Source organism: Fringilla coelebs, assembly GCF_963513975.1.
Source record: "Fringilla coelebs genome assembly, chromosome: 12".
NCBI classification, from domain to species: Eukaryota; Metazoa; Chordata; class Aves; order Passeriformes; family Fringillidae; genus Fringilla; species Fringilla coelebs.
This window is the reverse complement of record NC_140038.1, coordinates 2,590,392-2,603,765: the sequence shown is the minus strand read 5'-3', so window position 1 is coordinate 2,603,765 and position 13,374 is coordinate 2,590,392. Positions and strand designations below refer to the sequence as shown.

The 13,374-nt window shown below is 44.3% G+C and overlaps 1 protein-coding gene across 1 annotated transcript; it reads left to right on the top strand.

Moving 5' to 3' along the window:
* Positions 1–5,625: 5,625 nt before the first annotated feature.
* CHRNA3 (cholinergic receptor nicotinic alpha 3 subunit) lies at positions 5,626–13,236 on the top strand (the record flags this gene model as incomplete). The annotated part of the gene is made up of 6 exons (XM_084213834.1): positions 5,626–5,776; positions 7,691–7,830; positions 7,898–7,942; positions 9,414–9,523; positions 10,615–11,626; positions 13,108–13,236. The coding sequence occupies exons 1-6, from the start codon at positions 5,722–5,724 to the stop codon at positions 13,234–13,236; spliced, it is 1,491 nt and encodes a 496-aa protein (XP_084069960.1). The 5' UTR covers positions 5,626–5,721.
* Positions 13,237–13,374: the final 138 nt, after the last annotated feature.

Sequence of the window (13,374 nt, the reverse complement as noted above, 5' to 3'; positions counted from 1 at the left end):
ATTATTATTATTATGTATTTTAAATACATTGCCTTAGGAAGGATATTTTCTTTCCTTAGAATACTGCAATTTCCCTATTACAAAGAAGGTACTGCTGTGAAATTTACTTTATTCAAATGCATCAAAGTTATTTGTGTCTGATTTATAAAGAGCTTTGCAAGTGGGTTTGATACTTACATCTGAACTGAGAAACAGAAACACTTCTGAGATAGCTACTGAAAGGTTTCTCAGCTTGCCATCTCTGGTACCTGATGGATCAACAAAGGCCAAATTACTGTATGATAAACAAACATGTATATAATACTCTGTTTGATGATGAATAGAAATAAAACATGAAATTTTCCTTTATATAGATTTAGTCCTCAAATTCCCTGCAAGTTTAACAGCTCGTGTATCTGGGGCACAAACATGAGTCTAAGACTACGAGCACAAGGAAGCAATGGGAGAAGAAAATGCTGAAAGGCAGCAAGAATGAGAGGGCACGTGAGAACACACAGACCTGTGTGTTTTTCTGGAGAGATTTTAATGTGGATTGAAGTGTAACCCTCAACAAATCAGCAAGGGAAGCACGTAGAGCCTTAAAGTCTTTGGCAAAGGACAGATGGAGGCCCTAGAGCCCCATCACAGAACAATGCCACCACAGCTTGTTCCAGGTAACCTGCAAAAAGAGAAGTGGGCTCCTGGCACTTTTCAAGTTAAACCAATCTCAGCTATTCCTTGGGGTGCTGTGAGGACACACAACAATTGTATCACAACTAACGCCTGGTGAACAAACTGGAAACCCACTGTCACTTGTGAAGGGGAGTTGAGGCTCACCTGTCCCAGGGGAATTAGCTGACACCTAAACCTGTGTTCTTCAACAAGCCACAGCTGAAGACAGTCCCAGCCCCACTTGCCTTCATCAAGACCAAGCTGCATTTCCACCTAGATTGCCATTCCCAGGCAGCCTCAGATAAGTACATAGATTCAGCTGTGCCAAGCAGCTGCATTCACACCTTTGCAATTTCTCTGAGCAGCTGCAGGACTGCATTCACTGAACCCCCCTGCACCAGTGGCACCCCCCATCCCTGAGGGCTGGGAGGGTCCCCCGGGGCCACTTCAGCAGGGCCAGGTGCCTGGCAGCCTGAGAAGGTGTGTTGGTTTGGAAAGACAGGTGTCTGCTAAGGAAGGCAGGAGCCTCCCCTGAAATGGAAAATACAAACCTCCTCCCTTCAAATTGCTATAAATTTTAAATTAAGGGGCTCGCAGGCAAAATATATGGGATCAGGAATAACAGTTCTTTATTAGGGAAGAAAGTAAAAAGATAAAATGATCAATGCAGTAAACTAAAACAACACTAACAGAGTTAGAACACAGCCTGACACCCTGTGGGTCAGGGTGTTGGCAGCAGTCCAACTGGAATTGTGGCTGCAGTCCTGGAGTGTCAGGAGTGGTTCTGCTGGAGCAGGGATCCTGTAGAAAGGTGCAGTCTTCCTCTGAAGATCCAGTGGCAGAGGCAGCTGCTGTTCCTCTGGGAAATCCAGTGGAGAAAGCCCTGCTGATGTTCCAGATTCTCAAGGTTATATCTGTGTAGGAATGCTTGGCTCCTCCCTCTGGGCACAGCATCTCCCAATGGGATGCTGTAGTTCTTATCAGCCATGCAGTGACAATCAATAGCCTCTTATCAGCAGAGTGGGTGTGGAAGAGATAAGGAAAACTGCCCACTGAACAGAAGACAACTGCCATAGAGATGGCAAATAAAATACAATTTGTTTGGCAATCCAGGACACATGGGGAAAAGCATCACAAGTGGGGTGGGTGGGGCTGTGTTCAGCCCCACGTGGGAAGGAGGAAGGGTTCACACTGTCTCCCTCCCTTCCACCCCCCTTCCTCTAAGCCCTGTGTCACTCACACAGACAGGTGAGGGATAACTGTAGGACTGCCTGCCCTGGTGATGCAGGTAGACCCTGGGATCACCACATCCTCCTGGCACAGGGGGTGCAGCCCCCTGGCCATCTCCCCAAACACTAACTATCCTGGACACTCCCACGGTGACCAGTGGGTGGTGCAAAGTTTAAATGGGTCAAAGGGGCTTTCCCCACCCCAAATGTTTCCTTCTCCTTTTCAGACCTGGAGAGCAGAGCTGCTCCTCTGCAGGCAGCTGTAACAACAACTCTGAGGTGAGATGGGCACGGACAGCCCCGGGAGCAGAGGGCTGCCTTCCCCAGGCAAGGACATGCTGCTGTGTGTTCATTTACATCCCAACCACAGGTGTACACACACCCCAGCTGCTGAACAGCTTTTTCTGCTTACAGAGAAGGCACCTGGGAAGCCAGAGAAGCTGCCAGCACTGTGCAGGCAGTGTAAAGGTAAAGGCCCTTTAAATATCAAACTGAATCTGAAAGAGGCAGTGCAGACTGAAACGCTGCAAGAGCTGCTGCACACTGCCTCAGGGCAGGAGGGAGAGGGACTCACCCAGCCATGGATGCAGCAAAGCAGCTGCAGCCCCCCTGACTGACACGGGCTGTGCAGAGCACAGACCCCTCTCTGTTGTTTTCACCCAGCATCAACAACACTCTGGGCTCTGTCCCACTCTTACCCCCATTTCTCTCCTACCCAGCTCCCTCCCATCCTCCCCCTCACTGCCTGAATGCATCTGAGATGAAGCCCCAGGTGCTCCCATCTCAGAACTAGCCTTATCTCTACCAGCAGTAAAGACTGATAATGCTTGGCTCTGTAACTGCAGCCTTCAGCTAAATTATCCTCAGCATGGACAAAAGTTTTAGAAAGGATTTGGCAGCTCAGTTAGCAGCTATCACAGAGTCCAGGCAGATGAAGTCCTCAGACTTGACAAACCCAGAAAAAGCTCTCAAGAGGCACATCACTGGCCCCAGGGAGATCCCTGCAGAACCAGAGCTCCTCATCCAGGAAACGGTGGGCTCTGGTGCTTTTCACACACTGGGGCCATCTTACTCCTTTTTAATCATGAGTGAAACAATATACTCTTTCCTAGTTGTGTTCTTGGGAGCCACCTCTGTATGTTTAGCATTTCCAGATCTAATTTAATCCATAGCAAACTTCAGAATGAACAATTTCACCCAAACTCCTAAAATTCTGAAAAATCTGACCTCCTAAAGCTGTATTTTCCAATTGGCAAATCCTATTTTTGCCTAACTCTCGGCAGCACCACCTACATAATAGATAGAACTGCTCCCAGTTTAACTTGTCAAAGAATTACAGGGTTTTCTGCTTTTATTTTTGGGCAAGATTTTGAAACTAAAAGACTGGAGAAAAGGAAATATCAAAAATGTCTTCTTGCAGGCAAATATGAATATGATAATGTCCCACTTCATTGAACAAAATAAACTTCAACATTTCTGCTTTTTAGGGGTTTTACCATAATGCTTTCCATTAAAAAAAAACCACAACAAACAAACAACAAAGTGGAGATTCAACATGTATTTTACACTAAAATTGTTTTTCAATGGTATTGTGCAACCACTGCTTCCCTACCAGTGAGGAAAAATCTCTGGTTTCTCTCCATTCCCTACCATTGCAAAACTCTTTAATCCTGAACCAATCTTGCCTTCCATTGGAACATGTAGAAATTCCAACCCCACCACTCACCACCTGCACTCAGATGACTTTACTGGAGACTTTCTGCACACCTGCAGCCACAGCAAACTGGGAACAACTGGGAGCATCAATACCCCAGACCAAAGGTGGGAAAATGTTCTTTTCTTCCTCACCAGAACTGATTAAGATTTGATCTTAACAAACCTTAACAAAGCAAAACCCTTCTAATAGCAGCATGTTTGTTAAAGAACAAAGGCTGCATAGGTTCTTACTGCAGATCTTCCTGGGTAGATCAGCTTCCCCCTACCCATACAAATTCTTCTTCTGTGTAGTTCTGCAATGCAGTCATGGTGGCATGTTCTCATCACATCACCATCCCCAGCCCTAAAAAAAATTCTACCACAGTTCTGAGCTGATTTCACCAGGAGATACAGCATGGGATGTTAGAAACAAAATATCCGTGCCATAAAAACACCACTGAAAATTTTAGTAACTAGGCAAATTAAGCTAAAATATCTGTATCTCTTGATGCTATGGCTCTTCACTTCCTCTGCAGATCAGTGTTTCCAAATTATTCAGGTTAAACATCGACTTGGAGAACACCAATTATGGTCTGGTCTTTGAAGCTTTAACTCATTTCTAGTTGGGATTAAAAAGAACAAACAAAATTCTCAGTAATAATGCTGCTTATAGGAAGGAGAGAGAAAGGGAAAACATTTAGCCTCAATGCCCTGCAAATGCAAAGCCAAAAGTATCCACAAAGGGTTAAGCTAAAAGACCAAGCAGCTGAGTTCTCTGGAAAAAAAAAATAAATATAATCAAATGGACAGTAAAGCCTATTTCCTCCACACTAATAGAATTACAGAAATTATCATAAGAGCATGTGTCTGGGGACAAAGTGAATGATGCTCTGAGAGATAGGGCTAACAGGATAAATGAGCTCAGTGCCAAGAACTGAATCCAGTCTGGGGCTCTTTCTCCCACTGCTACCTCTTAACACACACAGCACCAAACAGGGTCATTGCTGATCCTTCCCTGAGGGCAGACAGCAAAGCACCGATGGCTGCAGCTCCTGTCCCACAACACTTCCTTCCCATCAGTTCTAAAAATGGGGGTAGAATCCCATGGTGTTTTCTCCCCCCTTCTTCCTTTGACACAGATGAGTGCAAAGCCACTGCAGGAGCCTTGCATCACCGGGACATTTCAGATGGGGAGGGCAGTGCAAAAGGTGACCTGTAAGTTAACCAGGAAGCTGATGGGCACCTGGGACATGCCTCACTTTGCAAATCATGATTTTATGGTTGAACTCCAAACAGCTCCTCCTTCTTTCTACTCTCCTTTCCCATGAACAATAAGGTCTTGCGGGATCAAGTTGGAATCCTGTGCTCGTATTCCTCTTCTCAAATTTCACCTTTCTAATCTACAAAATAGGAATGGTCCAAAATTACTCTCAAGGGTTTGGTCAAGTTTGATTTCCATTCAAAGCCCCCAGATTCTTGCCAGATCCCAGCTGCTGTTTACCACTCTGGGCTCAGATCCCACCAATTGTACATGCCTTTAATTACTCCTTGGGAATAGCACTTCCTTTTTACATGGTCAAGCACCCAGTACACGCTCTTGCAAGATGAGACACAAGCAGGAAAAAAACATCAACAGCCTAATTGGAAATCAGGTGCCATGATCTCAGTTCACTGCTAAATCAGGCATCCCTAATGTCGATATTCATTTCAGAACAATTCAATTACAAGATTTGTATTAATTAAACTTCCCCTAGCAGACTGGCACGATCTTCTGATAGATAAAGATCCTGTATAGCAGCTGGCTGGAAAACTCTTCAGTGTTGTCAGATTACCAAGCTCATTTATGCACCATTTTAAGGAATCTGTGCCAGAAGACTGCTCTTTGCCTACAATAACATCTGTTTTTCCTGCACTTGATTTGCCGTTCCCAAAGCTCTGACAGCCTGGGTAGCTTGAAAGGGGGCAGCACAGCAAAGCTAATGGGAGCTCAGTGCGCAGAGCCGAGCTCAGGGTCCTGCCGCCTGCTGCTCGCGGGCGTTTCGCGCATCGGGGGAGCCGAGCCCTCCCTGCTGCCTCTGCTCCTCGAGTCCTGGCAGTGAAGCTCATCCTCAACAGCCTCTGTCCACAGGCAGTAATTCACAGCACCATGGAGAGCCTGAACACTCTCCTTCTAACTGCTGCTGTTTGCTTTCTCTGTCAAGGTGAGTGATCCTTAATCTGTTATTCTTTGATGGTGAAGGGAGGGTTGAAAAGGGGAGCAGGGGATGGTTTTGGTGCAAATTATTTTTAAGAAGTGCAGAAGCGCTCTCCAAGCTAAGGGGCAAATGTACAGAATTGTGCTACAGCTCTTTCTGTTACACAGCTTGTTGTTCACTGGGATGTGGGGGGAGGGTGTTTAAGTTTATCCTTGCAAAGTAGTTAAGTAGTGCTGATAAAAATGCCAAACAGGACACATAAAGCCATCTTAACATGAAGGAAAAGCACCTCATACATAAAGGTGTGGTTTCACGTATTGCAGAGAAGACAAGAAAGTGACAACAATTAAGAGCTTTAAGTGTGTGCTGCAAACAGCACGTCTCTGCAGATATGGAAAGCACAAAATAGTTAAACAAAAAAACCCCACATGAATGCACTTCTCTAGAAACAGTGGATGCTAGATTCAATTAGAGTGCTAGTACCATGCAAAAAGGCTGTCAGTTTGGGATTGACTATAATAGTTGTTAAGATCTAGATTTAAAATTATTTACCTAAAAGACTGGGGGGTATTTATTCCAGGAAATCTCAGTCTAAGAGATAGAAGATACCAAGAAGTAATATGGGCAAGACTGGCAGTTAAAAAATGTTCATTTTTTAGTTAGCAAGTTGGCTTGAATGATTTCACTAATCTGAAAACAAAATTGTACCCCAAGTGAACAAGGGAAGGCACAAGGGGTTAAAATCAATCAAACAAAACCAAAAGCAAACAAAAGACCCTTTAGCTGAATAGTTTCATGAGGGGAACCCTTGTCTTAGGGAGAGGTGAGGTATCACACATTCAAAAGTAACACCTGCTTTGTGTAGTCTGTCACCTGCAGATAATTCTGCCTCCCCTCTTTCTCTACTAAAAAACAATTGGCAGAAAATAAACATGTCCTGGCAAATATTCATTTTTCGTATATATTTATATATATCCATATTTCTGTTTCAAAGGAACTGTAGAATATGTTCGACAGACTTCAATTTGTGCCTTTGCCAAATTTGCAGAGTGACATTAATGACAAAACAGTTTTTCTGGTGTTTCAGTTGGAATTCATGAGCATGTGTTGTCCAGAAGAGAGTTTAAGAGGCAGCCCTCTAAAAATAAAAGGCCATTGACTTCTAATAGTGTCAGGATGGTTATTGCCTAGAATGATAGTAAATTCGCAGAGTAAAAGTTTCAGGTTCTCACACCTCATCCTGAAACAGGTCAAGTACCTTGTTGTTTAAGAATTTCAGTTTGCAGCTTTTTTGTTGGCCACAGGGTAGGATGAACTGCATTTATGAGTGGCAAAAGGACAATAGGAATCTATTATAAATTAAAACTACTCAGAATAATAAAAGAGTAATTAGCATATTTCTTTGAGTGTGCTGAAAAATCTTTGAATGTAACAGTTAATCAAATTTTAATCCATTTTTTAATATATTTTAAGAAGCAGGCCGTTATCCTCACTGTAATCACGCAATCATGACTCAGACTAGAAAGCAAACTTCTCATTTCCTACTGCGAGGCTCCTTACCCCTCACCAGAGGCCTGCTCTGTTGGGCTACACTTTCCCTTTCCTCTGTGGCTTTGCCAGATCTGGGGGACTGGGACTGCGAGGGCAAAGGGCTTTTGCATCCCCAGTTCCTCAGGAATTTCCCAAAACCAAAATCCCAAAAATGAGTTTCTTTAACTCATTAGCAGACGTGGGTGAGAAAACCCGTGCTGTAGCATCACCTTTCACTGCTCTCCATGCACAGCACTGCCGCCATGGCACAGCGCTCCCCGCTCAGGCGGGGCCGGGGCTGTGCCCAGGGGTGCGGAGCAGCCGGGGCGGTACCGGGACAGCCCTGCCCCGCACGGGGCTGGCCCCGAGCTCACCCCGTGCCCTCCGCAGGCTGCGCCGCCTCCGAGGCCGAGCACCGGCTCTACGCGGCCCTCTTCGAGGGCTACAACCAGTTCGTACGCCCCGTCAAGAACGTCTCGGACCCCGTCATCATCCAGTTCGAGGTGTCCATGTCGCAGCTGGTGAAGGTGGTGAGTATCGCCCCGCCGGGCAACGCGGCAGGGCCGGCGCTTCTCCCGACACACCTCTCTTTTCCAGGACGAAGTCAACCAGATAATGGAAACCAACCTGTGGCTGAAGCACGTAAGTAGCGCTCAGTGACAGCCCACAGGGCACCGGCTCACTGCCTCTCCGGCGCGGGAGTGTTCCCCGCTCCGCCGGGCCGAGCCGGGGCCACAAGAACCGCCCGCCCAGCGAGGCGTCAGCGGGCTCCGGCAGCACCGGGCTTGCGGGGTCGGCGCCGGACTCGGGTCCCTGGGGACAGCAGCCCTGCACAGATGCCGGGAGAGCATCCTTAGGCAGGATGCCTGCACAGCAGCCCTGCACAGGATGCCGGGAGAGCATCCTTAGGCAGGATGCCTGCACAGCAGCCCTGCACAGGATGCCGGGAGAGCATCCTTAGGCAGGATGCCTGCACAGCAGCCCTGCACAGGATGCCGGGAGAGCATCCTTAGGCAGGATGCCTGCACAGCAGCCCTGCACAGGATGCCGGGAGAGCATCCTTAGGCAGGATGCCTGCACAGCAGCCCTGCACAGGATGCCGGGAGAGCATCCTTAGGCAGGATGCCTGCACAGCAGCCCTGCACAGGATGCCGGGAGAGCATCCTTAGGCAGGATGCCTGCACAGCAGCCCTGCACAGGATGCCGGGAGAGCAGACCCGGCTGCCCCGCTCCGCGCCGCGGGCGCCGCCCGAGCCCTTCCCCGGGGCGCTGCTGCCCCCCAGCGGCCGCCGCACCGCCTGGCAGGCGGGGACAGGACGGGACGGGAGCGAAGGGAAGGGACGGGACGGGAGGAGATCAAGGCTGCTACACTTGCTGCAGTCGATAAATACAAGATTTTTGCTCTGGAGATTCCAAACCGCTGCCTTGGCAGACATCAACGAAAGGAAGCACCTCGGCTCGGAGGTCTCGCACAGCGCCACTTGGTGCTGGTTAGCTCCCGTAAAGTGACAACAAACGAAAATGTGTACTTCATGTTAAAAAGGCTTTTAAAATGCAGTTACTCACTGTTGCAGTCAGCTTAGTAACCAACTTAGTTCCCACCTTCAACTTTTAACTCAAGTTCGGTTTAATGGGGTTTAACAAGCACTAGTGACAAAGGCTGTTACCTGAGCCATAACACGCTGGAGCTCTCTCTGACCCAAGGTCCCTCAATTGATGCTCACAACTTGTGCCACCAGCCTCCAGGAACTTGTTTTCACTGTCCCATAGATACCTGGTTTTTTGTGATCAAAGTTATTATTACAATCCTACACTCTCTGAAAAGAGAGTGTCTTCCTTCTTTCAGCTCGTTCCAGCTACTGAGTAGGCACTCCTGGGACAGCCACATATATTTAAGTCATATATGTATATAACATCTAGATATCTAGGCCCCCCTACAATCTGCATATGAACAAACACCACACATAAGTGTTTGTTAAAGAAATATCTAAACACCGCAGTATGCAAAATAAACCAACCCAGGAAGTGATATGACAGCACTTGGTTCGGATCTAGTCCACTGAATTTCAGTTTCCTCACAAACCTAACATGGACTCATTTCTACCATAATTAGATCTGGAATGATTACAAGCTTCGGTGGAATCCAGCAGACTATGGAGGTGCTGAATTCATCCGAGTTCCATCTGGCCAGATCTGGAAGCCAGATATTGTTTTATATAACAAGTAAGGCTCTTGCGTATTTAACTTCTTAATTCAGGGAGAGAGGGGTGATGTGACCAGCTCTGAAAAAATCAGCAGCAAGTTCAAAGAATGCACTGAAAAGCTGCTTTTCAACACACCAGTGTCCTGCATCCCCCCATTGCTGTTCTCGCCTTCATGCCAGCTATGTCAGCATCCCTGGGCAGGAGCCAGCTCTAACCTGGAGCTGCGAGTGAGCAGGCCAAAGTGAACTTGGCTTTTTGCCTTCACAAGCCCCTGCGAGTCACACCTTTGACTGAAAGGAATGCAAATTCTAGCTTTTTAGCAGTCAAGTTCACAATTTGACACCTTTGACAAATAAAAGCCACAGATAAAGTTTACTGTAGATGTCAATTTCTGAGACTGTAAAGAGCCAAACCATAACTACATGGATCTGTAAGAATGCAATTCTCACAGAAATAGATTCAGCTACACAGATCCAAAACTCAGGTCTATGGATCAACAGTGATGCCACTCCTTTCCTAATTGGGGCCTTGAAACTTAAAAATTACCCTTTAATTTTACTTTTTCATATACTCAACTGGATCATATAAGTTAGCAAAGCGGGACTGAAAATAACCTCTTACCAAATACACTCCTTATGCAAACCCTAATCCCTCCTTCCATAGTTACTACCTGCACTGTCCATGGAAGAGGTGGAAATACCAGTAATATTCTTATCACCCCTTGAGTTCTGATGTGCTTGATCAATCTAGAATAGAATAGAATGAAATAATTCTGTTGGAAGGGCCCTACAAGACTCATCTAGTCAGACTGTCGTTTGCAATCTGTAATTTGCCCTTTTGAATATTGATTGCACCAGGCCATGCTATTAATAAGGGAGAATATTTGCTTTCAGTTCCTCCCTGGTGAGTTTATAGAGCTGTTTGTTTCAGTTTAACCATGCAAATTTATGATGGTCACTGAGCAGTCTTGCATGAGCAATTCAGTTCCACGTAAACAAGTAATGGCTGACTTCCCCAAAACAGACTAAAGAGTTCATGTATATGATCTGAATGCATGAAACTACCTAGAGCAGATAATTCTAATTTTTGCTATTTTTACTTGCTTTACAGTGCAGTTGGGGATTTCCAGGTTGATGACAAGACAAAGGCCCTTTTAAAATACACGGGTGAGGTGACCTGGATACCTCCAGCTATATTTAAAAGTTCATGTAAAATAGATGTAACCTACTTCCCATTTGATTATCAGAACTGCACCATGAAGTTTGGTTCCTGGTCTTATGACAAAGCCAAAATTGACTTAGTTCTAATTGGCTCGACAATGAACCTGAAAGATTACTGGGAGAGTGGAGAATGGGCAATAATTAAAGCTCCTGGGTATAAACACGACATCAAATACAACTGCTGCGAAGAGATCTATCCAGACATCACATATTCTCTTTACATCAGGCGTTTACCTTTATTTTACACTATCAATATGATTATTCCCTGTCTGCTGATTTCATTTCTGACTGTATTAGTTTTCTACTTGCCCTCAGACTGTGGTGAGAAGGTGACACTCTGCATATCAGTACTTCTCTCTTTAACAGTGTTCCTTCTTGTTATCACAGAAACCATCCCTTCTACTTCCCTGGTAATTCCCCTTATTGGGGAATACCTCCTTTTCACCATGATATTTGTAACTCTATCGATTGTCATTACAGTATTTGTACTAAATGTGCACTACAGAACACCCAAGACACACACGATGCCCGTGTGGGTGAGAACCATTTTCTTGAACTTACTTCCCCGGATCATGTTCATGACAAGGCCTGCCAGTGATGAAGAGAATAATCAGAAGCCAAAACCATTATTTACTTCTGAGGTTTCAAACTTAAATTGCATCAACGGCTCTGAAACCAAATGCTGCAAAGATGGCTTTGCTTGTCAAGATATGGCATGCAGCTGCTGTCAGTATCAGCGCACCAAGTTCCCGGATTTCAGTGGCAATCTCACTAGAAGTTCAAGCTCTGAGTCTGTAGATCCTATGCTTTCATTTTCAGTTCTGTCACCAGAAATGAGAGAGGCTATTGAAAGTGTGAAATACATTGCAGAAAATATGAAAATGCAGAATGAAGCAAAAGAGGTAAGAACATATTTTACTGTTACTCAAGCTGCAGATACCTTTTGCCATTAGTGTTTGGTAAGAAAAAGATCTCAAACAAACTGACAAAAAATATAAAAGAAACCATTTTTTACAAGTAAATTACACAAGCTGTATCACAAATATGTGCAATTTTGAACTTACATAATTGAGAAGCAGCTCTGCTGCACAGGGATCTCTTAATTGACAATATATATACTGAGTGAGGCACATTAAAGGGAACATACCAAAGCACCCATCCCACGAGAGTTGAAGTTAGGATTTCCAAGTTATAATCTTAATAGTGGAATTTGGTGACCCTATGGCCTCTAGAAAGTTACATTCTCCCTCCCACAGCTTACCATCAACAACAGAAATGTTAGAGTGAATGTCCCTCACAGTGATGATGGAGCTCATTCCGTTGCTGCAGAGCAAAGTGCTGTAGCTAAATGAGGCAACTGCTGCAAGACAGGGACTGGCATCTTTCATAAAGCTGCATCTTAATACAATTAAGGAGAAAAAAAAGGAAAAGGTTTTTTTCTACCATATTCCTCAAACATACTGTGAGCAGTAGCCACACCATCACAGCTTTTACATCCCCAAACTATAGCACTTCATTCTAAGTTCACTTTGTTTGTACTTAAATCAGAACTCGATTTAGGTTTAGATTTAGTTGGTACAGAAGATACAGGGTTGCTTTGGGGTTTTAGGTTTCCCTTAACAAACAAGTTCTAAGCTAAAAAGAACAAATTTCAAAACCAACAAATTAATTTCTTAACATTCTTGAAGAAAAACAAAAGAATTTAATTGTAATCTCAATAGTAACTAAAAATGATCACTGAGTTACTATTAATATATAACATATATAATACTTCATACCGAGTTACTATTAATAGATAACATTCATAATACTTCACTGTCACTCTTGCTGTAAAATTCACTGTAAGAAGAGAAAATTAGAAAAATCAAGTGTTTTTTGAAACTTGATTCCCTCTTTACATGAAAGGTACAGAGATGCATTTTACATCATGCATGAAAATGCATGCATGAAATTTCAGTACTACCTAACAAAGTACTAAATAATTATATACCAATTAATCTTTGCTTTTTACATACTACCTAAAGGCAGTAGGAGCAGTATGCTTCAGTAACGTTTTCTGGACAAACCTGTTCATCTAAAAATGTAAAGCTTTACACTTTTCATTTTTGGAGTAGAGAAGTTGTGTCTCCTCAAGTCCAGTATCTTGGTGAACAACCTTTTGGATTTGAATCAGCTCTTTGGCTTTGCTCCAAAGGGCATATTCAAATAAAGCTTCTTCAAGATGAATTCATTTGTCAGTGAGAACAGATGTGTAAGCTGTGTATTCATAAGGATATCTACATACAGAAAAAACTGTGCTTCTTATATGAAATGGTTTTAGTGCTAATGCAACTTATTCACCTAATAAACATGCCAACTTGCAATTCTTATTTTTTCTTTTCAGATTCAGGATGATTGGAAATATGTTGCCATGGTAATTGATCGTATTTTTCTATGGGTTTTCATCCTGGTATGTATTCTAGGAACTGCAGGATTGTTTTTACAACCTCTGATGGCTGGAGATGAAATGTAAAATTTAAATAAAACATTGTGAAATCAAATAAAGCTGCCAATCAACTCTGCATCCCTCTCCTAGCACCTCATGTCTCTTCCATGTAGTAGAACAAGGATCTCTCTTGGCTTCAACTTCACTTGACCAAGGCAGCTTTGT